At 41.3% G+C, this 24711-nt stretch overlaps 1 protein-coding gene across 1 annotated transcript in view; it reads right to left on the bottom strand.

Moving 5' to 3' along the window:
* Positions 1–296: 296 nt before the first annotated feature.
* Positions 297–24711, bottom strand: part of SPTLC3 (serine palmitoyltransferase long chain base subunit 3) — a 115285-nt gene continuing 90870 nt past the window's right edge. Inside the window, exons 10-12 of the mRNA XM_038751639.1 lie at positions 13722–13857; positions 7427–7556; positions 297–546 (exon numbers count right to left, since the gene is read on the bottom strand). Of these exons, the coding sequence (XP_038607567.1) occupies positions 433–546; positions 7427–7556; positions 13722–13857 (380 nt within the window). The 3' untranslated portion in view covers positions 297–432. The remainder of the gene's footprint in view (positions 547–7426; positions 7557–13721; positions 13858–24711) is intronic.

The raw sequence follows: 24711 nt of genomic DNA, 5'->3' as shown, positions 1-24711 counted from the left end.
GATTAGATGTGTTTCAGATAATACACAATCCAATCTGTCAAATTAAATACAAATAATTGGGGACGTATTGAAAGTCTTCTGTTTTTTTTTTTTTTCTGGCTCTCAAAAGGGACAGCACCATAGAAGCTGGATCAGAACATCTGGGACCTGGACTCTACCTTCAAAAATATCCTCAGAAATATATTTTACCAGAGAGAAGTGTCTGGGGAGGACAGGTTCAAAGTCCCAAGCAATATTACAGCCTCTTTAGGCACAAATTGGAGATAGAATGCAACAACATTTCTCCCTCAGTTCTGTTAATTACTAGAGAAACAAAAACTGTCCAAAAATGGTGAAGAAATACATTTATAGTCCTTTTTGAGGGGTTTGGGGAGGGGCGGAGGAGTAGTTCTTTCTGGCAAAGTCCTAATGTTCCATTCAGGGCTTGGAAATTTAATCTTCAAGTTCAAAGCTTGTCTCATCGTAGAGTTCAGGGCAAACTGACTTCTTGTGCCGGGAATATTTCAGTTGTAGGAGATCACCCATTTCATCCACGGCTTTCAAAACCTGCAAGGGTATTGCACTGTATCAGTTATCTTAGAATTGGCTGAAACCATTCACCCTTCTGGTTCCCATCTGAATAGCAATTGCCATAACAAACATACAACCTTGTTTTTCTTGTTACTTTAACAGTGAAGAAAAGGGAGCAAAATCATATCATTAGGCTGTGGGTTTTAAACCCAAGAGCCATGTTAGCTGCTAATTTGTTTATTTTTTTTTTTGTCTTGAACAGCCAAACATCACACAGGGAATATTTATTTTTAAGATAGTCTTTTCAAAATTTGGATGAAAAAAAAAATGACCCATGGTCTCACTACAAGCTTTCCTTTAAAATTCATGGAGTTCAACCTTGTGAGGTGGTAAATTTAAAATGAATTAAGGAGGTTTAAGCTAAGATACCCTAGGTGACACAATGCATGAATACCGCAAATAAATCCAAGAGCGCAGTTCTGTAAATCAGTCTTGCAGCTCACTTTACAGTGTACACTGGTCCAATTTTTTTTGCCCAAGGCAATTAGTGAAATAAATAAAATCGGCCCTCCTTTCCACTGTCCATAGCACCACCCTGATGACTGGCTCTTTGCTTCCACGTTTTGCACCAGGGATGTCTGTGACTTGCTGGAGTGACTCTGCTTCTTCATACCTCATGGATAGCCAACCATCAGAAACAGCTGCACGCTCTTGAAAGGCCAGAGCACAGTATGGGTGAAAAAGCTGAAGGATTCAAAGAACTCATTGTAGGGCCGAAAGAAACAAAATTCATGCTCCCTTCCAATCAAACCACAAAGCAAATAAAGCATGCCATTACAAAAACCCCCACCGGAGTAGAAGAGCATTGCGTGCTTAAACTGATTGCAACAGGAAGCATTTGACCCAATGAACTTAATTTATTTTTCAATCTTTTCCTGAATCAGAGATGTCAAAGAGCAGGCTTACCCTAAACTGAAATAGTTAGTGAACAAGGCTCAGTGGAAAGAGCACGGGCTTTGGAGTCAGAGGTTGTGGGTTCAAATCCCAGCTCTTCCAATTGTCAGTTGTGTGACTTTAGGCAAGTCATTTAACTTCTCTGGGCCTCAGTTCCCTCATCTGTAAAATGGGGATTAAGACTGTGAGCCCCACATGGGACAACCCAATCACCCTGTATCCCCCCAGCGCTTAGAACAGTGCTTTGCACATAGTAAGTGCTTAACAAATACCATTCTTATTAGAGAAACAGTGTGGCTCAGTGGAAAAGAGCCCAGGCTTTGGAGTCAGAGGTCATGGGTTCAAATCCCGGCTCCGCCACTTGTCAGCTGTGTGACTTTGGGCAAGTCACTTAACTTCTCTGTGCCTCAGTTCCCTCACCTGTAAAATGGGAATGAGGACTGTGAGCCCCCGTGAGACAACCTGATCACCTTGTAACCTCCCCAGCACTTAGAACAGTGCTTTGCACATAGTAAGCACTTAATAAATGCCATTATTATTATTATTAATAAATGCTGTCAATCACACAGATTAGCAGACCTGCATCTCCTGGTATCAGGAAAAATCAGGTGGTGGGCAGGAAGAATTTCATCAAATTCTGTCTCATTACCTTCCGTCACTTTCCCCTTTTATGGTCTCCTCTTTCTGCCTTCTCATGCATTAAAGAATGTTCCTGTGAACCATATTTTTTTTATTTCATCTTATTTTTCCACAAGTTTTTTGTTTTTTTCTATTCCCTTTTGGTTAGATTTGAGTCTAGATTTACCTACAACAGGATGGTAGGAGAGTGGATTGGGTGTTTTTGTTCCTCCAAATTAGGTACAGAGTGAAACAAGAGGGAATGGAGAAGAAGAGAGTGGGATGGCTATCACACAAGTGCGGAGGCTGGAGAACAAGTACGTGGGCCGATAGATATTTTGAAATCTATCTGGAAGAATGATGTCCTAAAAATTACTCCGTGGGTTTGTGAAAATTAAATGATATTTGTACACACACATATACAATAGTGTTTTAGCCTGGAAGATGACAGTAGATATAGAAGGGAGACGGATACTAATACTAATAATAATTTTGGTATTTGTTAAATGCTCACTTTGTGCCATGCACTGTACTAAGCATGGGGCAGATATTAGATAAACAGATATGACTAATAAAACTGATGTGGGATTAATGATCCTTTCAACACAGTGGGTTTGCAAACACAGTCCCCTGTTGTGCTGTCCCAGTGAATACATTTAAGACCTGGTGCTGTTTTTAATTATTCCTCTTGGACTCGGGATTTGATTGAAGCCTCTGGCCTAAAAAGAACACATCCCATTTCTAATTGCTGCAGATCAGCCTGGACTGCTTGCTGATACTGTTGCCTTCTAGTTGTCTACTCTTTTGTCACAGCATCTGAAGTCTTGTTTCACTGTCTTAAACGTTTCTTCTTTCTTTCCAGTTTATGGTCTCCCCACTTCAACTCTCCATGTAGTAATTGTTTGGCTATCCTGCAGCTTCCACTTTCTTCACCCAGCCACAAGTGAATCAATGCTGGAGGTTGGTATTCCAGATACTCGCTATGATCCTTTCTTGCCAAAAGATGGAAGTTAGGAATCAATTAAGGGAAGTGAGAAGCAGAGTGGCCTAGTGGAAACAGCACGTGCCCGGGAGTCAGACGGACTTGGGTTCTAGTCCCGGCTCTGCAACATGTCTGCTGTGCGACCTGGGGTAAGTCACTTAATTTCTCTGTGCCATAGTCACCTCATCTGAAAAATGGTTTAAGACTGTGAGTTCCATAAGGGATACAGACTGTGTCCAACCTGCTTAGCTACTATCTACCCTGAATACAGTGCCTGGCAAATAGCGCTTAACAAATACCATAAAAAAATTGGGGTTTGTGGTAAAGAAGGTTGGACACCACATATTTATACAGGCTCGAAGATTGGTCTGAAGCTTGTTGCCACTGATGCTAAACAGTGTTTTGTCTCACAGAGGACTGGTTAGAGCTTCTTGATTCAGCTTTCTTCCTTTCCTATTTTGGCATTTATGAGACAACATGTGGCCTAGGGAGCAGAATTCAGAATTCAAATCCATGTGGAAGATAGGGATCTTGAGTAGATTGTAGAGTTTGTTCACGTGCAGTTTAGTACAAAATCTAAGTCTTTTTCAGGCTCTCTCTCTTTCCCTCTCTGCACACATACATTCTACACAACCCTCTCTACAAAGCACACCCTGAGAAGAAGCATGGCACAGTGGATAGAGCACAGGCTTGGGAGTCAGAGGATCATGGGTTCTAATCCTGGCTCCACCACTTGTCTGCTGTGTGATCTTGGGCAAGTCACTTCACTTCTCTGTGCCTCAGTTATCTCATCCATAAAATGGGGATTAAAATGGTGAGCCCTGCATGGGACAGGGACTGTGTCTAAGTTGATTACCTAGTATCTATCCCAGCACTTAGACCAGTGCTTGGCACATTGCAAGTGCTTAACAAATACCATCATTATATATGAATATGGTCCTCCATATTCAAAGAAGCCACCACTGCTGGTGAAGTTCACGTATGAGTTCATGTGTGGCTGAAAAGGCAAATATGGGGCCCACAGTTTCAGACAAACTGTGCACACAAAAAGGCTGTTCCTTGTTAATTTATCATGCTTAATGTTTGCATGACATTACAGAGGCGTTTAGAGATGCATGTAGAATGTACATGTGTAGAGAGGGAAACAGAGAGAGCCTGAAAAAGACTGAGACTTTGTACCAACCTGCATGTGAACAAACTCTACAATCTACTCAAGATCCCTATCTTCCACATGGATTTGAATTCTTCCCTAGGCCACATGTTGTCTCATAAACACCAAAATAGGAAAGGAAGAAAACTGAATCAGGAAGCTCTAACCAGTCCTCTGTTAGACAAAAACACTGTTTAGCGCCAGTGGCAACAAGCTTCAGACCAACCTGCAAGCCTATATACATGCAGTGACCAGTGCAGTGCAGTCAGTGCAACCAGGAATCTGAGGAAAGCTGGTGTCACAATGTGATTCAGGCCTCCTGGGAAGGGCTTCCAAACCCACAGGCATTTAAAAGCATCACTGAAAGGGATTGAATCAATTTTACAGATGCTCCACAATGCTAATAACTGGACTCTGGAAGCACATACTCAAGAAGACATGCAGATGAATATGAACTATTTTCAGAATCAGCAGTGTTGTGAATGCAAAATGAGCATGAAGATGTGAGGGAAGAACCTGTTCACTGCCTTCATCTCCACGTGGATAACCTGCTGGTGTCTCAAGCTCAAAATATCTAAATTTGAACTCCTCACCATCCCTCCCAAATCTTCTCCTCCACCTAACTTTCTAATACAACTGACAATACTACCATCTGCCCCACCTCTGAAGTCCTTAACCTTGACATTAGCCTTAACTTCTATCTCTATTTTAACCCCCATATATAGTCAGTCAAAAAATCCTGGAAGTTTTTTCCTCATCATTTCCAGGCTCTGCCCCTTCCTCTCTATCAAAATGAGCACTGCACTAGCCCAGTAAATTGTTATTTTCTGGCTTGACTATTACATCAGCCTCCTCACTGAACTTCCTAGCTTCAACTTCTCCCTTCTCCAGTCCATAGTTCACTCTGTTGCCCAGATGATTTTTTCTAAAATGTGGTTCTGCACACTTCTCCCTCTGGCTCAAAAAATCTTCAAGGGCTACTCCTCTCCACATCAATCAGAAATTCCTTGCTATGGCTTTAGGGCACTCAATCAACTCGCCTATTTACCCAATCTATTCTCCCAGTACACCCCAGCTCACTGTCTTCAATGGTCTCAAGCTAGTGTACTCATTGTATCTTGTCCTCATCTCTCCTGCCTCCAATTTCTCACTTATAATTATAATAATGATGATGGTATTTGTTAAGTGCTTACTATGTGCAAAGCACTGTTCCAAGCGCTGGGGGGATACAAGGTGATCAGGTTGTCCCACTTGGGGCTCACAGTCTTAATCCCCATTTTACAGATGAGGGAACTGAGGCCCAGAGAAGTTTAGTGACTTGTCCAAAGTCACACAGCTGACAATTGGCAGAGCTGGGATTTGAACCCATGACCTCTGACTCCAAAGCCCGGGCTCTTTCCACTGAGCCACACTACTTCTCTTATGCTGCTTCTGCTCTTCTCACTTATGTCCTTCTCCCAGCCACCAGACCAAAACTCTACCCATCTTCAAAATCCTTTTGAAATCATATCTATCTCAGGAAGCCTTCTTTGATTAATTTTTCTTCCTCCAGATTATATTTTCCCCATCACTTCAGCACTTCACCACTTCTGCACCAACTTTTCCCTTGTGTATTCACAACCACCTGTCAATTTTCTGTACATGTCTATTTACATATCCTTTTAATCCCTTCTTCTTCCTCCAAGTAGTACATTATTTCAGCATCTTGCTGGCTAGTAGTGATCATGTCTTTTACCACGATGGTACTCTCCAAAGCGCTCAGTACAGGGTAGGCCTCAAAACCACCATTTTTTTCTTTTTGAACAAAAAATTATACTAGGACTGTTGATTTCTGGTCTAAGCTTGCCTGTGAAGCTGGGGATAAGCAGCTAAGAGTCCATTAAAATAGCGGTCCTGCCAAGAGTCCTTCAACTGTTTCTTTGTGGGGACAGGAACAGGGATCCTCTTCCCTTTTCTAAGCCTATTTCCTCTCTGGTTGCTTACTGTTTATTGGACATCTACTGGCTCCCTTTCAGTGTTCCAATTTACTGAAGTATCAGTGCTTTCTGGCAAATAAAAAAAGGGCCTGGATCAAAGGAAAATGTCACATCTTGGCACTGGCCATTTCTGTCAAGTCTTTTGCTTTTATCTCTCATCTAAGGCTGGAAGAACTATGCTTAGCAATAGGGGCATCATTAATCTCGAGGAAAAGTGGGACCCAAATGCTCACATATCAAAAACATGTAGACAAGGCTTTCTTTCAAAAGTATCCCCAAGGTATATGGGTACTGTTTCACCCCCAAATCTTACACAAACTGTCCTTTACTTCATTTTCTAAGAAGTGATTTTCTGTGGAAAAAGTGTGTATTTCAACTACATTTTTTAGGCACTGTATCTATTTAGTATGGCTTCCTTTCAGAAATATTCCAGGTCTATACCATGAAGGATTTCAGTACTAACTCCATTCAAACAAAATTAATGATGTCCCTAGTACCTAGCATTTTATAAGCATTCTTTTGTGTGAAGGTAGCTGAATAGATACATGTCCTCTTCTGTACATAGTGGAAACTAAATCCCTGCACCTTTCGGCTAACATTCCTTCTTTCTTTGGAGAATGTCAAAACAGTATCATTTCTAATTATTTCCTCATTGCTTAGTCTTCTTCTCCCATATGCTATTTTCACATTTCAGTCCTGCTTCTTTAGAGCACTAGCTATTATTGTGGATTGAGTTGAAATTTGAAATGTCAAAATAAAGGTTTGGAAATCCAATATAATGTAGCATTTAGGGAGTAGTTTTCTTTTTTTTTTTTTAGTTTTCAAAGAAAGGGCCAGAAAAACCAATTGCAAAAGAAGTGAGGTGCAGAAGCAATGTGGTCTAATGGATAGAACATGGATGTGGGAGTCAGAAGGACCTGGGTTCTAATTCTGGCTCTGATGCTTTTCTGTTGGGTGACCTTAGGCAAGTCGCTTAACTTCTCTGTGCCTCAGTTACCTCATCTGTAAAATGGGGATTAAGACTGAGGCCCACGTGGGACATGGATTGTGTCCAACGTGATTAGCTTGAACTTAGAACAAAGCCTGGCACATTGTAAGCACTTAACAACAACAAAAAAGAGTGTCACAAAGTGCAACGTAACAAATCAGAAGGACTCTGAATAGGCCCAAAGCTCTTGGCCCAAGCAATAACAAGCAAGCAATAGGCCTGTGGTAGGAACACTGTTATGCACTTACCGTGTCTAACATCTCTCGGGTATGAGCAGCTGATACACAAAAGCGAGCCCGAGCTTCTGCCAGTGGAGTAGCTGGAAACCCAACAACCACTACCCCGATTTTCCTTTCTAACAGGTGCCTCGCAAAAGCTCTAATTGGGAAAGAAAAGAAGAAATGGAAATGTTTCTGGCTTGCAATGGTTATATTTCAATAAATCAATGTGTAAAAAGACACATGCATTTATAAAGCAAAAACAGGCTATACGAAACCAAGTCACAAATCTAGAAAAGCTTTAACTGAAAGACAAGGCCATTTATGCCTTGTATTTTGGACATGCTTACTACTTTCAGGTGATCAGGTTCTTGCTTTCATAGCTAAGATCTACAACGTTTCTGAAATGAAAAGGCCCATGACTGTAAAAGTTTAGGGTATCCAAGTGAAACAGACAGTAAATTACAAGCCACAAACTTGCAAAATGAGGCAAAGTAATCAAGCTGTGCAAGTTCCTCTTGGAAGATAGCAACACCTGAATGAATCCTTCCAGTTGTTAAATGTACTAAAAGTTGTGCTTTCTTTCTTTCTTTCTTTTCTTTCCTTCTTTCTTTCTCTTTTCTTTTCTTTCTCTCCCCCCACTTTGAATCTGTCAGCTTTTACATAAAGTTTCAGCTTATAATTCAAAGAGAATGTTTGCACCAGTCTTGAGAATCAAGCTATTCATTCATCCTTCCCACTTTCACCAAATGGCCATCCCGGCTCCTTTTAGTGGCCAAACCTTTCACCCTTCAAAATGTAGAGTATAAATTTATTGAGGCGAGAGTTAGAGTGACAGAAAATCCATCTGTGGGCCCTTGGGCAGGATTTGACCTCAGAGCCCCTCATGACACACATTATGACATTTTGACATTATGAATGGTAAAACAGGAACCTGACTTGAAGCCCTAAATACTCCTGCAACATATAATTCAAGGCATGGGGCATGTGCATTGGGAAATACCCAGGTTCCCCCCAAGCTACTCCAGCCCCAAATCGTGGGGGGGTCTCTGGGCACTGTAGAGTCCCTTCACATCAGGAGCAATTATAAATATATTTCTGTCTTTCTCTGGACTAGGGTTCAGCTGGGACTCCAGAAGCCTGTAGGGACCCTAGGGGCACATTACTTCAGTTGCTGAGCTACCTCAGCTGAGGAACTACCTTGTTACCTCCAAAGCCATGAAAGCCCTCACCTGTGGAGACTAGAGAGTGAACAATCAATCAAAGGAGTTTATTGAGCACTTACTGTGTGCAGAGCAATGTAATAAGTCTTTGGGAAAATACACAGTTGGTAGACTCTTTCCCTGCCCACCAGCACTGATGCAATCCTAGGACAAATGCACTGTGCTTTTTTAGCTTTGGCCAGGTAAATGCTTAAAGCCCTATTTTTTGTTCTGCCTGTAAAAGTAATGGGATGGTGCATTTTAATTGAGAAGCAGCATTGGCTAATGGATAGAACAAAGGCTTGCGAGTCAGAAGGACCTGAGTTCCAATCCTTGATTCGCTACTTGTCTGCTATGTGACTTTCGTCCCCCTCTCCATCCCCTCCATTCTTACCTCCTTCCCTTCCCCACAGCACCTGTATATATGTATATATGTCTGCACATATTTATTACTGTATTTATTTATTTATTTTACTTGTACATATCTATTCTATTTTATTTTGTTAGTATGTTTGGTTTTGTTCTCTGTCTCCCCCTTTTAGACTGTGAGCCACTGTTGGGTAGGGACTGTCTCTATATGTTGCCAACTTGTACTTCCCAAGCACTTAGTACAGTGCTCTGCACACAGTAAGCGCTCAATAAATACAATTGATTGATTGAATCACTTAATTTATCTGTGCCTCAGTTCCCTCATCTGTAAAATGGGAATTAAGAATGTGAACCCTATGTGGGAGGGGGACTGTGTCCAACCCAATTATCTTGTATCTACCCCAGGGCTTAGAACAGTGCCTGGAGTATAGTGAGCACTTAACAAATGCCCCAATTATTATTATTTAGTAGTAAAAAGTGAAGGCTATTTTTCCTAAGGATCAGAACTATTATTACTGGGTCAGTCCAATTTCCCACCTAGTCTCAGTGTTGTATCCCTAACAGTAGCAACAGTCTTAGTACAGGCTTAGTACAGTGCTTTGCACATAGCAAATGTTTAACAAATATCATTAAAAAAAGACATGTGATGTTTTCTTCCTTGACAACCATCTTAATATAGTAGCTGTGTAGGTTTGTTGTGAAATTTCACGTTGAGCATTCATAGTTACCACCAGATATAGTCCAAACTACCTGACCAGTTTATCTGGTCCCAACTGTCTGTAATCCTGAAGTCCTAATTGCATGGTCTTTATTTCATCTACCAGAATGCAAGGCAGTGAGTTGTATCTTGTGACATAGGGTGTGGAAACTTTGACAATCACATATAATTCTAATTTGGAATGTCCAGAAGAGATGGTTATATAGTTCATAGTTTGACTCAGCTCCTGAATCTAGTGTGTTCAATATAAATAGATAGAATCTTAAAACATTTCATTTTTGGAATTCAGAGTTTTTGAAGGTCACATTAATTTGAAAGTTAAAAATTATAACTACTACAAAAAATAAAAAAGATCCAACAGTATAGTCATTAGTGTACAAAATACTTTCCCTAAGAACTCTAAAATACCTTTCACATCTATAATAATAATAATAATTATGGCATTTATTAAGCGCTTACTATGTACAAAGCACTGTTCTAAGCGCTGGGGAGGTTACAAGGTGATCAGGTTGTCCCTCAGGGGCTCACAGTCTTAATCCCCATTTTACAGATGAGGTAACTGAGGCACAGAGAAGTGAAGTGTCTTGCCCAAAGTCACACAGCTGACATTGGCAGAGCGGGGATTTGAACCCATGAACTCAACTCCCAAGCCCGGGCTCTTTCCACTGAGGAAGACAGGGTTTGGGGTGGGGAGATGAGTTCTGTTTTGGCCGTGTTAAATTTGAGGTGTCAGCGGGACATCCAAGTAGAGATGTCCTCTAGACTGTAAGCTTGTTGTGGCCAGAGAATGTGTCTGAGATATTGTGGTGTTGTACTCTCCTAAGGACATAGTGCATTGAGTAAGTGCTCAATAAATGCAATTCACTGACTGCTTGATTGAGTGATGTTCTGAAGGCAAGAGGAAAAGTGAGATGGAAGAGAGGGAGAAATTGATTAATTAAAGGAATGGTTCATTTAGTATTTATCTCTGGTTCCTGATTCTGGTTCCAAATTCTACATTCTAGGAAACCTTGTATTTTACACCCTTGGTAATAAAAATAATATGATTTTTTAAATGTAAGCCCGATGTGGTCAGGGACTGTCCCTTTTTATTGCTGAACTGTACTTTCCAAGTGCTTAGTACAGTGCTCTGCACACAGTCAGCGCTCAGTAAATACGACTGAATGAAAGGAGTGAATGAAATACTCTTTATGTGTCAAGTACTGTTTTAAGTGCTGGGGTAGCTGCAAGTTAATAAGGTCGGTCGCAGTCTCTGTCCCACATGGGACTCAAAGTCCAAGTAGAAGGGAGAGGAGGTATTGAATCCCCATTTAACTGATCTATAATAATAACAACTGTGGTATTAAGCACTCACCACGTGCCAAGACTACTAAATTCTGGGGTAGATACAAGGCAATCAGGTCAGACACAGTTCCCAGCCCCCAAAGGGATCACAGTCTAATTAGGAGGGTGAACAGGTAACAACCGCCCATTTTCCAGGTGAGAAAATCGAGCCACAGAGAAGTTGAGTGACTTGCCAAAGGTTACACAGCAGGCACATGGCAGACCTGGGATTAGAACCCAGTTCTGACTGCCAGGCTTGTGCGTTTTTCACTATGCCGCTCTTTCTATTGTCTATTTTCTATTGTGTCATTTTGTCATCACATTAGTAGTTATTTTTCCAGGGGAAACACTGAGGTAATAAAGTTTGAGTGACTTGCCCAAGGTCACAGAGTTCATCCATAGCAGTGGTTCTTAGACTTCTAATCAAGAACTCTTTCTTCTAGATCAGGTTGTTAGATAAAATATAATACAATCTAAATGTGGATTTTTCTTTGTTGGTGCTGGACTCTACAAGATAGGGGATGCTTACTGACACTGGATCCATTATTTACTGCTATATCACTGTAAGTGAAATAATAATAATGATAAATAAATAATAATTGTGGTTTTTATTAAGGACTTATTATGTGCCAAGCACTATATTAAGCTCTGGGATAAATACAAGATCATAAGCTCCCATATGGGGTTCACAGTCTGAGTGGGACGGAGAGCAGATATTGACTTTCAATGATGCAGATGAGGGAACTGAGGAACACAGAAGTTATGTAACTTGCCCAAGGTCAAATAACTGGTGAAGCTGGGATTAGAACCCAGTCCTCTGACTCTCAAACCTGTGCTTTTTCCACTAGGCCACACTGTTTCTTTAAGTGAAAAGGCTGGTGACAATTTTTGTTCCTAAAAAGAGACTGCAGAGTCTAAAAAAAAATATCTATAGGTCAAACACCCTCATACACTTGAGCACTGAGAGCTATGTCACCACAAATCTATGAACAGCTATGATGAAAATTGCCAGTCATCCCTAGTCAGAATAGTAGGGTTTGGGTCAGATTCCTCAGGTGGTCTAATGGGCACTTACGCCCACGGAGAATAGGACTATTCCAAGATGTTCCAGCAAGCAGTGTTGCAGATGTTGCAGTGTTCAAGCAAATATTGCAGAAAAATCTCTGAGGCCTTTCCTACTGCCTCTAGTATCTAAATCCACTGGGGCAGAAATTCCATAGGTTCTTTCTACAATTAATACTAGTTGGATAAATTCAGACCAACAGATCGATAGATTGAAAATGGCCTGTAGAATTACTTTGAATTGGGATATTTAAAGCTAGAGTTGGTGAGGATTTGACACAACTCTTTTTGGTTCAGGCAAACATATGTATATATTAAGAAAAACTTAAAGTAGACCCTTTAAATAATATTTCAAGACAAAATAATCACTGGGGGAGGGGCATTACATAAGAACATAAAAAAAGCCGTATAGTGTCAGACTAGACTTCTGCCTCGGAAATGGCATTAGAGGAAAGTCTGGAAGGTTGCCTTCCTTGACATCTAAGCATTATAAACTAGTGTCATGCATAAAGCTATCAGTGCCTTATTTATTAAAGCTCTGTATCTTTTTCTGTTCTCCTTGCAATACATTATTCAGTGGCTCTAGTTTGCACCTGATGCCAGTGTACCAATACTAGTTAAGTGTAATCTGTTGAAAAATTACAATCACGCTAAAAGAACTGACCTTCACGATGGCATAGTGTGGTGCTAGACACCAGGGTCCTCAAAAATGTGACTGAGAAACTACTTTCCACAGTTATTTTCACTTGGTAACTAACTGATGCAATTTCTAACAGGGGGTAGTGAGGCAGAAGCAAAGAAGAGAGGGAGCTGGGCTTCCTACTGAGCTTTAGTCAAATGGAGAATAAAAGAAATTCATTGGTAGGACTCCTGGGGACGATGGGAGTCTCGATTCTGAGAATTCGGCCTGATAACTTGTGCAGCACCACTCACATTTTCTCTTTCCCGTCAGTAACGTTCTTGCTGCATCCCAAAGTGCAACGAGCAAGTAGGAGGGCAGGGATGCCAGTGCAATATGAAGTGCATGTGTGGTCTTTGCCTACACTTTCCAGATGCAGGCAGAACAGGGACTAAAAGCCAGGTCTGCTGATTGCCACCACAGGGCACTTTCCACTGGACCAACAGCAGGGCCAAAGCTCTGGGGACTGGAACCCCTTCCTAAAAGGAAAGCTGATACTTCCAATGACTCAGGAACTTTGGTGTCTTGGTCCTGTTAATCCTCATTAGGCCCTGCCCCTACCACAGGTAAGTTTGAAGCTCATAATTTTGTACGGGCAACACTGAATTTATAAAATGGCCTAAGTTATATACATTGTAATCATCTCCCAGAGAGCTGGAAAGAGATGAGGATACTGTATGTATATATGTTTGTACATATTTATTACTCTATTTATTTATTTTACTTGTACATATTTACTCTATTTTATTTTGTAAATATGTTTTGTTGTCTGTCTCCCCCTTCTAGACTGTGAACCCGCTGTTGGGTAGGGACCGTCTCTATACGTTGCCAACTTGTACTTCTCAAGTGTTTAGTACAGTGCTCTGTACACAGTAAGCACTCAATAAATATGATTGAATGAATGAATGAATGAATGTATGGCCGAGCTCACCAGCTTGTGTGTGTGCCTTTAAAAGACATAGAAATACTCACCCTACTTTACCAGGCATGTATAGGAGCAAGGGGACAACCGGTGACTCTTCATTACCATAAATAATGAATCCCATTTCATGCAGTCTTTTTCTGAAGTATCTTGTGTTCCGTGCTAGTTGGCGCACTCTCTGTAACCCTGAAAGGAAATAGGCAAGCAAGCCATTTAGTTACCCTAAGGTAATTCTTGCCAGAGAACAGAAGCAAATCTTGGGTCAATTTCATACGTTCTTCCGGTTTTAAGGCTCCTACCACTAGCAGTAATTAATATGAATGAGAATATAGTAGATTATTGCCAGCAGTAATAAGTTGGGCAAAAACCATCACTAGCCCAACACCTGCTCTTCCTCCAGAACCTGCCATATTGCTGAAGGTTTAGAGAAGTCACACACCTTCTCCTCCAGTGAGACCATAGTGAGAATGAATTCTAGACTGTAAGTTTGTTGTGGACAGGAACATGTCTATCAACTCTGTGATACTGTACTCTCCCAAGTGCTTAGTACAGTGCTCAGCACAGAGTAAGTACTCGACCAGTACAATTAATTGATGGACGAACTGATCTAAGCCTCCAGACATTTCTTGCGGTTGTAGTTTTGCATATTTATTTGGTCACTGAGATAGCGCAAAACCTCACATGACAAGTCCATTGAACTCTGGCTGATAGTCTGACCACTGGCTTCTTTCATACGAGTGGAAGATTTTTGAATCAGTCTCTCATTTAAATATTTAAAAAATGTTCAGAGGTGAGGCAACCCAATACATTTACAGCAACAATTATGATTCTAGTTCCTGGCCTTATATGAGCTCCAAAGCACTGGGAATCACTTCAATTTAACGAAAAAAAATTGAAAACACTCAGTCATGGTAGCATGCTGAAGAAAGTAGAGAGAGCCAAAGCTTTTGGTTCTGTTGTCCTCAGGTGTCAAGTGGGCAGGAAAGTACTACTGAAGAACTGTTTGGTGACCTCAGAGGTTCTATCCGTGGAACAGCACTGTCTTGAACAATTAGTCAAAGTGTGGCCTTGTGGAAAGAACACAGGCCTAGGAGTCAGAGGACATGCATTCTAATCCAGACTCTGCCATTTGCCTGTTGTGAGACTTTGGGCAAGTTACTTAATTTATCTGTGCCTCAGTTTCCCCATCTGTAAAATGGGGATTCGATGCTTGTTTTTCCCTCCTACTTAGACAGTGAGCCCCACGTAGGACAGGGACTGTGCCTGACCTTATTACCTTGTATCTACTCCAGAGCTTAGTACAGTGCGTGGCACAAAGTAAGTGCTTAACAAATACTACAATTATTATTATTATTTTCATCTTTGAATGTCTCTTTCCCCAAAGTGAGAACTACTCACTGAAAGACGAGCATATGGAGAATTATTACATCTTGGTTTTTCAAGAAGGTATGAATATTTAATGCCCTTTCTATGACATGTTAAAAACAGAAAGAATGCATTAAAAACCAGAATTATCCTGCTGTGGTGAGGCAATATTACTTTCAAAAATGGGCCAATGAATTGAAACAGAATAAAATAATTTGATTTATTATGTGAAGGTGAAACATGACTTTACTATGAATCACAAGGGGGTTCTCTATTAGCTAGGGGAATAGGGAAAATCTACTTTCATTTAGGAATGGCTAAACTCCTGATACATGAGATCCCTCATCATGCTTTTTTTTAATATACCAATTAATGGTCATGATGCATGCTCTTTCAAACATGCACAATTTGGGCTGCAACTATCCTGACAAGTAGGGCAAAAGTATCTGGATCTAAAGCTATATTTTGGGGATGTTTCCATTTCAGCTGCATTTGAAAAATATATTTTTCAAATATATTTGCACCCAGATCTGAAAAAAACCCAATCCTTTAATGAAACAAATTTGCTTTTGAAAGTGGATTTGCCTCCAGGAAGCACTTTTTCCACTAGTGGCGAGGTAGAATTTGATTAACTTTCTTTGAAAGATAGGTATTATTTTCCAGTTCTCAAATCCAATGAAAAAAATATTCAATTATATATATATATATATATATAATAAAATGGGCCTGTTTTTTGAGAAACTACTTTGTAACTCATTAACTTATCCTTTGATAATAGACTGCATGATGAGATGATTTGGACAGAGAATTAAGAAGAATAGAGTAAAATTGTCTGTATTTTAAAATTTCACAATACATAAAATCCTTGGGGGTTTTTTTGCTTTTCAAATATTTTTAATTATCTTGTAACATTTTGTGTGTATGTGTGTAGCATTGACTAGATGGAGGGTAAAAGGAGATTTGTTTCAAATAAGGTGATCAAAACGGAGGCACGTATGCACTGCAATGCCAACAAAATGCTTTCCATATGGTTGGTCCCTTTATGTTCTTTGTTGATTGCTGCTACACAATGAGCAGATGACTTCATCAGGCCATTCCTGATGATTCCTAGATGTTCTCCCTGAAGGACTTCAGTGATTTTGGAGCCAGAAGAGCCTGAATGATTTAAATAACTATTCCCAATGGCATTAATTTTGCACTTGCCTATAATGATTCATCTGCCATTGTGTTGCCTAGCCATCTAATTGGGTTCTTCTGTTCCTTTTGTTCTTGATTAAATAACTATCATAAGCTAATTTCATCAGTGTACTTCCTCCTGACAGTTCATTAAATAGATCATAATACCAGACTGTTCTAGTAGGAAGTAAAGGTTTATTCCTGCCCTTCAAGTCCCATCTTTAAATCCATCATCCAAACATGACAGGCAGAATAGGGCCATGCCTTCTGGTTAGCATGTTTCTCCCAGCTAGATTCCACTTAGGAGAAGCAGAAGCAGCATGGCCTAGTGGAAACAGTATGGGCCTGGAAGCTAGAGAACTTGGGTTTAATCCTAGCTCTGCCACTTGCTTGCTGTGTGACCTTGTGAGAGTCACCTAACATGTCTCTACCTTTGTTTCCTCAACTATAAAATGGGGTTTCAATACCTGTTCTCCTTCCTACTTGGACTGTGAGCCCCATGTATCTACCCCAGTGCTTAGAACTGTGCTTAATACATAGTAAGTTCTTAAAAAATACTATTAAAATATGCTTTCTAGAAGATCGTTGAGAATTTAGCCAAATGCAGCTGCCTTCACACACTGCTTGGCTTATGTGGCTAATGAAAGAAATGGGAGTTCTACTCATTGAGGTCAATTGGGGATGATCTTAACCATAGGATATTTTAAGATTTGGGAGTTAGATTTTGCTACAGATGCAAAGTGACCAGATTTTCTAAAGTTCCCCGGCCTAGGGAGTGGGTTCCAGAGTGGTCATCTGTGGTCCATGCATAAGTGGGGAGGGAAAGGCAGAAGAGAGAAAGGGAAAAGATCAATCAATCAATTGCATCTATTGAGTGCTTACGGTGTGCAGAACACTGTACTAAGCCCTTGGGAGAGTACAATATAACAATATTGAAAGACAGAGAGATGAACAAAGAAACACCACAATACAGGAGCTAGAGAGAGACATCTGCAAGCTCCCACCCTCCAGATGTGCAATCTCCTCCCTGTCTCCTTCCCAGATGTGATTTCCCTCTTCCTCCCCAGATGTGCCCCTCTCTTTTTCTTCACTTCCTCCCCCTCTAATATAGTTGTCTCACACTGATCTATTCACTCTCTTCCCAGAACCCCCCAGGTCCGATCCAGCTTGTCCTCTAGCCTCAGGTTCCAACCTCTTCAGGGCAAGCCCCTCCCTCATCTCCTACTTTGGCCCTGGTGCCCAGCTACCTTCCTAGCCCCGGCCCCCAGAGCTGCATCGAACGGCTCTACCTCAAGCTAGTCATCTGTCTCCAGCATCTGGGCTCTCTGCCAAGGCACGCCATGACAACCACCCACCTCCCTCCACTTTCCTGACAGTTTCCAGAGGTCACAGTCACGTTGGCTTCTGATGAGGGCCAGGAAGGGGATGGGTCCCAAAGCAGGAAGGGACAAGAAGCAGCCATAGAACAGGTTCCAGATGTAGCCTCGGGATAATTCAAGGCAGTTTCCCCTGGCTCCCTTGCCACCCTCCAGATGCTGCCCAAGACTATGGGGCTCGGTGCTCTTCAACCAGTCTTCATCTCTCCCACCCTGACTCTGTTCACCCACCAGATGAACCACACCCTACCCTGGTTCTGCTTCTCTGCACAGGAATTACTGGGCCTCTGACTTATGAACTCAGAGGCAGGAGGTAAAAATACACCTGTCCCCTCAAACATTCAAGGGGGTGGTGGGCATCACAGCTGAATGTTGGACTGTCTTATTCAGAACAGACCATCCGGGCACTTTAAACACACTCACACACAATGTGGAAGGAGTATATAATAATAATAACAATGGCATTTATTAGGCACTTACTATGTGCAAAGCACTGTTCTAAGCACTGGGGAGGTTACAAGGTGTTCAGGTTGTCCCAAGGGGGGCTCACAATCTTAATCCCTATTTTACAGATGAGGTAACTGAGGCACAGAGAAATTAAGTGACTTGCCCAAAGTCACACAGCTGACAATTGGCAGAGCAGGGATTTGAACCCATGACCTCTAACTCCAAAGCTGTAGTAGCAGAGTTCTTGTCTCCTGACATGGGTAGGCTCAAAATACCACTGAAGGGGAAGGAGAAAACAAATTCTGTCAGAAAGCACACAAAATGTATGATCTCCCTTTCTCAGAATATGAAATTTCTGCCTACCTCCCTAGCTGAGTAATACACAGTGAAGAAGGCACACAAGAAAGGACACACAGGCAGAAGCAGAGAGAAGTAAGGCAGGCTTAAGACAGCTTGTCCTTTAGAGAAAATGGGGCAACACAGAAGTCAGTTGAACTACACAGAAAGATGCCAAAGTTGGAAAGAGAAAGGAGTTCTCTCCAGCCTGAGGCTACTGCTTTAGTTGTCTGTATGGCCCAGCTGACCCTGAGTGTGAGCAAACATTTGGGATCCTTTGAAGTACATCTACAGTGAGAATGAATGAACCCAGTCCACAGCAGTATGATCTGCCCCAAAGCGATTGCTTATTTAAAGCAAGTTCCACTCTTATTAAAGGTGGGGTAGAGCACCGTGTACTCAACTGCCACAACAGCCAATTCATATATTGCAGCTTGACCAGTTGAGTTTTCAGAATTTTCTTGCTTAAGAAATCTTCTGGGTTTGTAAAGGCTACAAATGCTCTAACTGTCTCTCCAATGCTGTTAAAACAAAAACAGCTGGGCCAGAAGGAAAACAAATAAAACACAAAGCATCCTACTACAAAGCTTCTCAGTCACTAATAAAAACAATGGTGCTTGGTATTTCCAAAAAATACTTTTGGTTCACTCCATCTCAGAAGGCACAGGGAGAAATATGGGGAAAGGACTCCCAGAATGATCTGTCAGTTGCCAAATAATGAAAGCTGCCTTTCCTACAGATAGTCAGCAGGCAATTCATACAACATTGACAATATCTCAAAAGACTAAATGAAAGATGATTTGATTCTGAGGTCCCTTGAGGCCAATAATAGTGTCTTTCTTAGTTTTTGACAGCTTTTATAAAAGCTACTAGAGGATACCACTGGATGACAATAATTCTTTTAAAATACACAAATGCAAGCTGCCTGCTTTGAGGCTGTTATTAATTGTGGCACTAGAAATAAACAGCCATCTAAGCAAGGTGTCTATAGCACTACTCAGAACACAGCCATTTCTTAGAAGTGACAAACAGGAAGTGTGTGGCCACAAATTTCTCACCACTAAAAAAAACTACTTTGGCAGGGACAACCAAACAGACAGTAAAAATGCCAGACTCTCAGTAAGTATGCTCCTTCCTGCTACCCTTCATTTTAACTATGAAAATTCCTCAGCAGGGGCACACAAGTCTTCTGACATCATTATGTTACCCTATGGGGTCTGTGGTGGGAGGTTCAGACCTGGAGTTGAGATGGCAGTAACTTGTTGTTTTAAGTGCCAAACAAGACAACTTATTATACCACACAATGAGGACAAAATGAGCCCATCTGAGAGGACACATACATTCATTAATTCACTCGTATTTATTGAGCGCTTACTGGGTGCAGAGTACTGTACTAAGCACTTGGGAAGTACAAGTTGGCACCATATAGAGATGGTCCCTACCCAACAGTGGGCTCACAGTCTAGAAGGGGGAGACAAAGAACAAAACAAAATATATTAACAAAATAAAATAAATAGAATAAATGTGTACAAATAAAATAGAGTAATAAATACATACAAACATAAATACATATATACAGGTGCTGTGGGGAGGGGAAGGAGGTAAGGTGGGGGGATGGGGAGGGGGAGGAGGGGAGAGGAAGGAGGGGGCTCAGTCTGGGAAGGCCTCCTGGAGGAGGTGAGCTCTCAGTAGGGCCTAGAAGGGAGGAAGAGAGCTAGCTTGGCAGATGTGCGGAGGGAGGGCATTCCAGGCCAGGGGGATGACGTGGGCCGGGGGTCGACGGCTGGACAGGCGAGAACGAGGCACAGTGAGGAGATTAGCAGCAGAGGGGTGGAGGGTGCGGGCTGGGCTGGAGAAGGAGAGAAGGGAGGTGATGAAGGGGGGGCGAGGTGATGGAGAGTCTTGAAGCCGAGGGTGAGGAGTTCCCTCAGAGGGTTGGGGAGGGTACTTTTAAAGTTGAGTACTTAAATATCAATTGGCACATAGAACACCTACTTTGCGTGGAGTATGTTTCTAACCAAGTGAAGTCAGTCCTTGATACCATCACCTCAAGGGGTCTTGATGGTTAAGGTAAAGTCTGTTAACACAACCTTGTTCCTCTCCACCCAAATGAGGAAAAAACAGTGATATCATTATGGATCTCACTGGACAGTAGCTACAGAAGATGAGGAAAGTAACTTTCTCTAGGTCATACTCAGTACACCTTCAAAGCCTAGATAGCTGTGAGGATGTGGGTCTCACTTAGATGTCATGTCTCCCGGGATCTAGAGCCTCTTTTCCCTGATTTTTCACCTTCTTATTTCCTTTTATCCTACCATTTCTCCTCCAGACCAAATTGTAAGGGTGGGCCTGGGAGAAATCAAGAGACCAGTTGATTATGCTGATCTGTATATTCACCTTAAATGGCAGAATGAAGTTCTCAGGGTTCTCTGCAATAAAGCCAAATCTCTAACAAATTCTTTACTTTCCAGATTATTTTGAGCTCCAGAAGATGGTTTCTAATTCTGAGGCTACTGACAGTCTCAGTAACCCTCCAATTTCATTTTTCCTCCAGAAAAGAAAAGCAGAAGCCAATAGCCCACTGCCATCCACGTCCTTCTCACTGCACATTTTTACCAAGAGCAAAGCTTGTTCTCCTGAACCCCTCCTTCACAGCAGGATTTCAAGGCACAAGTCCACCTGCCTTAATTTTCTCCAGCTGTTGCTTCATCAGGGCCATATGATAATAAGCTACTCAAGCCGGGGTCTCCAAACCAACACCCTCATCTCTTTTGACTGGGATAGGGAGCACAAGAAGTCTTTTGCCTTTGCTGCTTCAGTGAAAACTAGATAGTGAAGGGGAAATGTTCTAATCATCTACAAAGAAGATGGTGAAACAACAGCTCTCCTTCACCCTCTAAGACATTACAGATGGAATCATTTTATTTCCTTCTCCAGTTCCACTCTGGAAATAACCAACATGCATTTCCATATATATCATATATATCCCCCTCCACTGTCTGTGTGCCTAGAGGAAATAAGTTCAAGATAAAAGTTCTATAGCATGCTTGCTGGGAGAAGGAAGGAAGGAGTGCAGGAGGGAAGTAATAGGGGGACAAGGAGAAGCAAACGAAGCAGAGATCATTTTTCCACACTATAACGGAATCTATAAACCAAGTGAATTTTATTTCTCCTCCCACCCTACCAGTTCTTCAGAGTTCAAGCAAGTGTAATTTTGCTGAAACACTATAAAGTTCTTTTCTGCACTGACAACAAGAAGCAAAAGGATTTCAAATAAAGAGAGGAGGAGACATGATGGAACAGGCTGCTGACATTTTATGAGTTACTCAGGTGAGGCCTGCTAGAAGGGCCCCTGTGTCTGCATTTCAGCTCATTATCTTACTTTATGCACCTCAAATAAACTGAAACCGTCCTGCCTGGAAATCAGGACAGAGCAGCAAAGCTGGCGGCACATATTTACTACACAGCACAGGTGATTAATCACACATCTTGTCAGTCCCTCAGCTGAAAGCCAGCCAGTGCCTATCACACTCCATCTGTTACGTATTAAGTATTGCTGAAATACCAATGATCTGAAACCACTTAGAGAAGGCAGGCTCTCTCTCCTTTCCCCATCCTCTCCCCCACTTTTTCTTTCTTTCTTTTCAGTCTAAAGTTGATAACAGACTGCCAACAGGATTTATAAAGCAGGAGCCAGGTTCTTGCAAGAGGGATTTAGAAGCTGAGATATCTGGGGAAGTAAGATGATAATACTTTCTATAGGCTACTGTGCCATTTATTGAGGTGTTTCAGAGAAGTAGAACCACAGGTTGTTTTTAGAAAAAGAAATGTATGAAAACAAAATGGATAAAGCTCATTTCATATTTCTTTGTGGGCACCTTCATGCCCTTTTCAGTCTCCCTAGGCCAAAACACACCCAGGACAAGACAGATGCATAGATATTCCCAAATGTCCACACTTTTCTTAAGGTAAATGATTGAAAACACAGGAAGACATTTATTGCAAATTTAACACCCAATTACATTGCTTGATAATTGTCACAGGTCATAATTCTCTTTACTTTTCACCAACCATTGCCAAGGAAAAGGGAAGACACTTGGCAGAAACAGTTTTCTTCAAAACTATCACCCCAAACAAATGGCAGTGAGGTAAGATTAACAGATTGAGAAAAAACCTGAGTGCTCAGTTCTTAAAGTTGAAAAAATTAGTTTCTGTGCAAAACAACCACATGTAAAGAAAAAGCAATTCATTGAGAAATTTATTAACTTGTCAAATAGAAAATATAGGAGAGTGAGAGAATTCTTATCTTGAGAGCTAATTGTTTGTTGCCCAGTCTTAAATCTCCCCACTTAGTGGCTTTAGTTTTTAAACCTATCAAATGTAAGTGTAAAAATATGCCTTCCCTATTCTAAACAGCAGAAAAAAGGCTCAAGGTCACAGCTGGAAAGAGCTAGCACCACTTTCTCCAAAACAATCTCAGTTTAGAAGCCCTGTCAATATGTCGCATGCCAGCAAATATAGCAAGAGCTTCAGGGAGAAAATATTCTCAAGGACTCACCTGCCAACTTCCTGATAAGATTTGACAAGTGATAAATGTGATCACGATACAAATCATTTATACAGATGAATGAAAACTGGGACCAGTGATCAAGTTTCTACAGCCAATACTGAATATTGTCTTTTCTTTTTCTTATTTCTCCTTTAAATGCCCTTACCAGAGAACAACGAAAGAAGACATGACAGAGGGACACAGAGTAACGAATGGCTTGGTGAAAGGCCATGCAGATAACCCAAACCCATTCCCAAAACAAATGATCTAAGAAACATTGCTTAGGGAAAAAAAATACCCATTTAATTCCTGAGGGAGTATACTGCCTTCTCCTCAAATGGGATGAGCAGTTTAATAACTGGGTAAACTTTGTCACAGGATCTCAAGGAAACAAAAAAACTTAGTAAATTAAACCAGATCAGGTATTAAAGATATTCCACAGAATGTACTTTCTACGTAGGTATCCTCTGACTTTTTACTTGACTATTCTGGGATCTCAGTTGGTGAGCACCTGGGTTCAGAATGAAATCTTCCAATAAAGTACTGAACTGGAACACAGGGAATATTGGTCTACTCCAGAGAATGGCAATATCTTCGCTTAACTCTCTGGATGATATGTGCATTAACCCTGAGATCGTGCCAAGGGAATGTGGGCCTCAGACATATGCTCTTTTTTCTTTCACCCCAAGGTCCCTTTCTAATGGCAAGGGACTCTTAAGAGAGTTCGGTACTAAGACTATCGCATTTGTAAACTCCAGTGTCCAAGGAAACTAAGAGGATATATTCAAACCCTGTTTACCAATCCTCTGTTGTTCCTTTATTGGTGATATGCTTATAAATCTCAAATGAGAATGAAACTTCTATTCCTCTGAGGCAGATTCTGATATACTGAAGCATTAGCAGATGGGCATTTATATTTACTATCCTATTTATTTTATTAATGATGTGTATATATCATTATATATTATATCATTATATATGAGAAGCAGCATGGCTCAGTGGAAAGAGCCCAGGCTTTGGAGTCAGAGGTCATGGGTTCGAATCCCAGCTCTGCCACATGCCTGCTGTGTGACCTTGGGCAAGTCACTTAACTTCTCTGAGCCTCAGTTACCTCATCTGTAAAATGGGGATTAAGACTTTGAGCCCCATCTGGGACAACTTGATCACCTTGTATCCCCCCAGTGCTTAGAACAGTGCTTTGCACATAGTAAGCGCTTAACAAATGCCATCATTATTATATATCTGTAATTCTATTTATCTCTTTTGATGCTATTGATGCCTATTTGTTTTGTTTTGTTGTCTGTCTCCCCCTTCTAGACTGAGAGCCCGTTGTTGTGTAGGGATTGTCTCTATCTATTGCTGAATTGTACTTTCCAAGTGCTTAAGACAGTGCTCTGCACACAGTAAGTGCTCAATAAATACAATTGAATGAATGAATAATGAAAATGGCTCTAGGAAGAGTTGAGTTGCCAAATACAAATTGAAATGTGGTCAGTGTCTCCTTAAAAATTTTGTCCCTTGCTCTTTTCCCTGCAAGTCCTGGGCCAGTGGGACCAAAAGGGACACAGCAGCAGCAGCATGAAGACTCCACAATCATCAGATATAGGAAACTGGAAAATTAACAGAAAAAGGGGAAACTAAATGCTGCCTCCAAATCTCTCACAAATTGGATTAAGTGATAAAAGGGATTGCTCACTCATATGGAGACATTTCCCAGGAAACAAAGGCAGTGTGGCTTGTGGCTTATGACGGACACACGCTAGGTATGAAATGAAGATGGAAATGAGAGCA

The sequence above is a fragment of the Tachyglossus aculeatus genome, chromosome 9 (genome assembly GCF_015852505.1).
Source record: "Tachyglossus aculeatus isolate mTacAcu1 chromosome 9, mTacAcu1.pri, whole genome shotgun sequence".
Taxonomy (NCBI): domain Eukaryota; kingdom Metazoa; phylum Chordata; class Mammalia; order Monotremata; family Tachyglossidae; genus Tachyglossus; species Tachyglossus aculeatus.
This window is presented reverse-complemented; position numbering and strand designations above follow the sequence as displayed.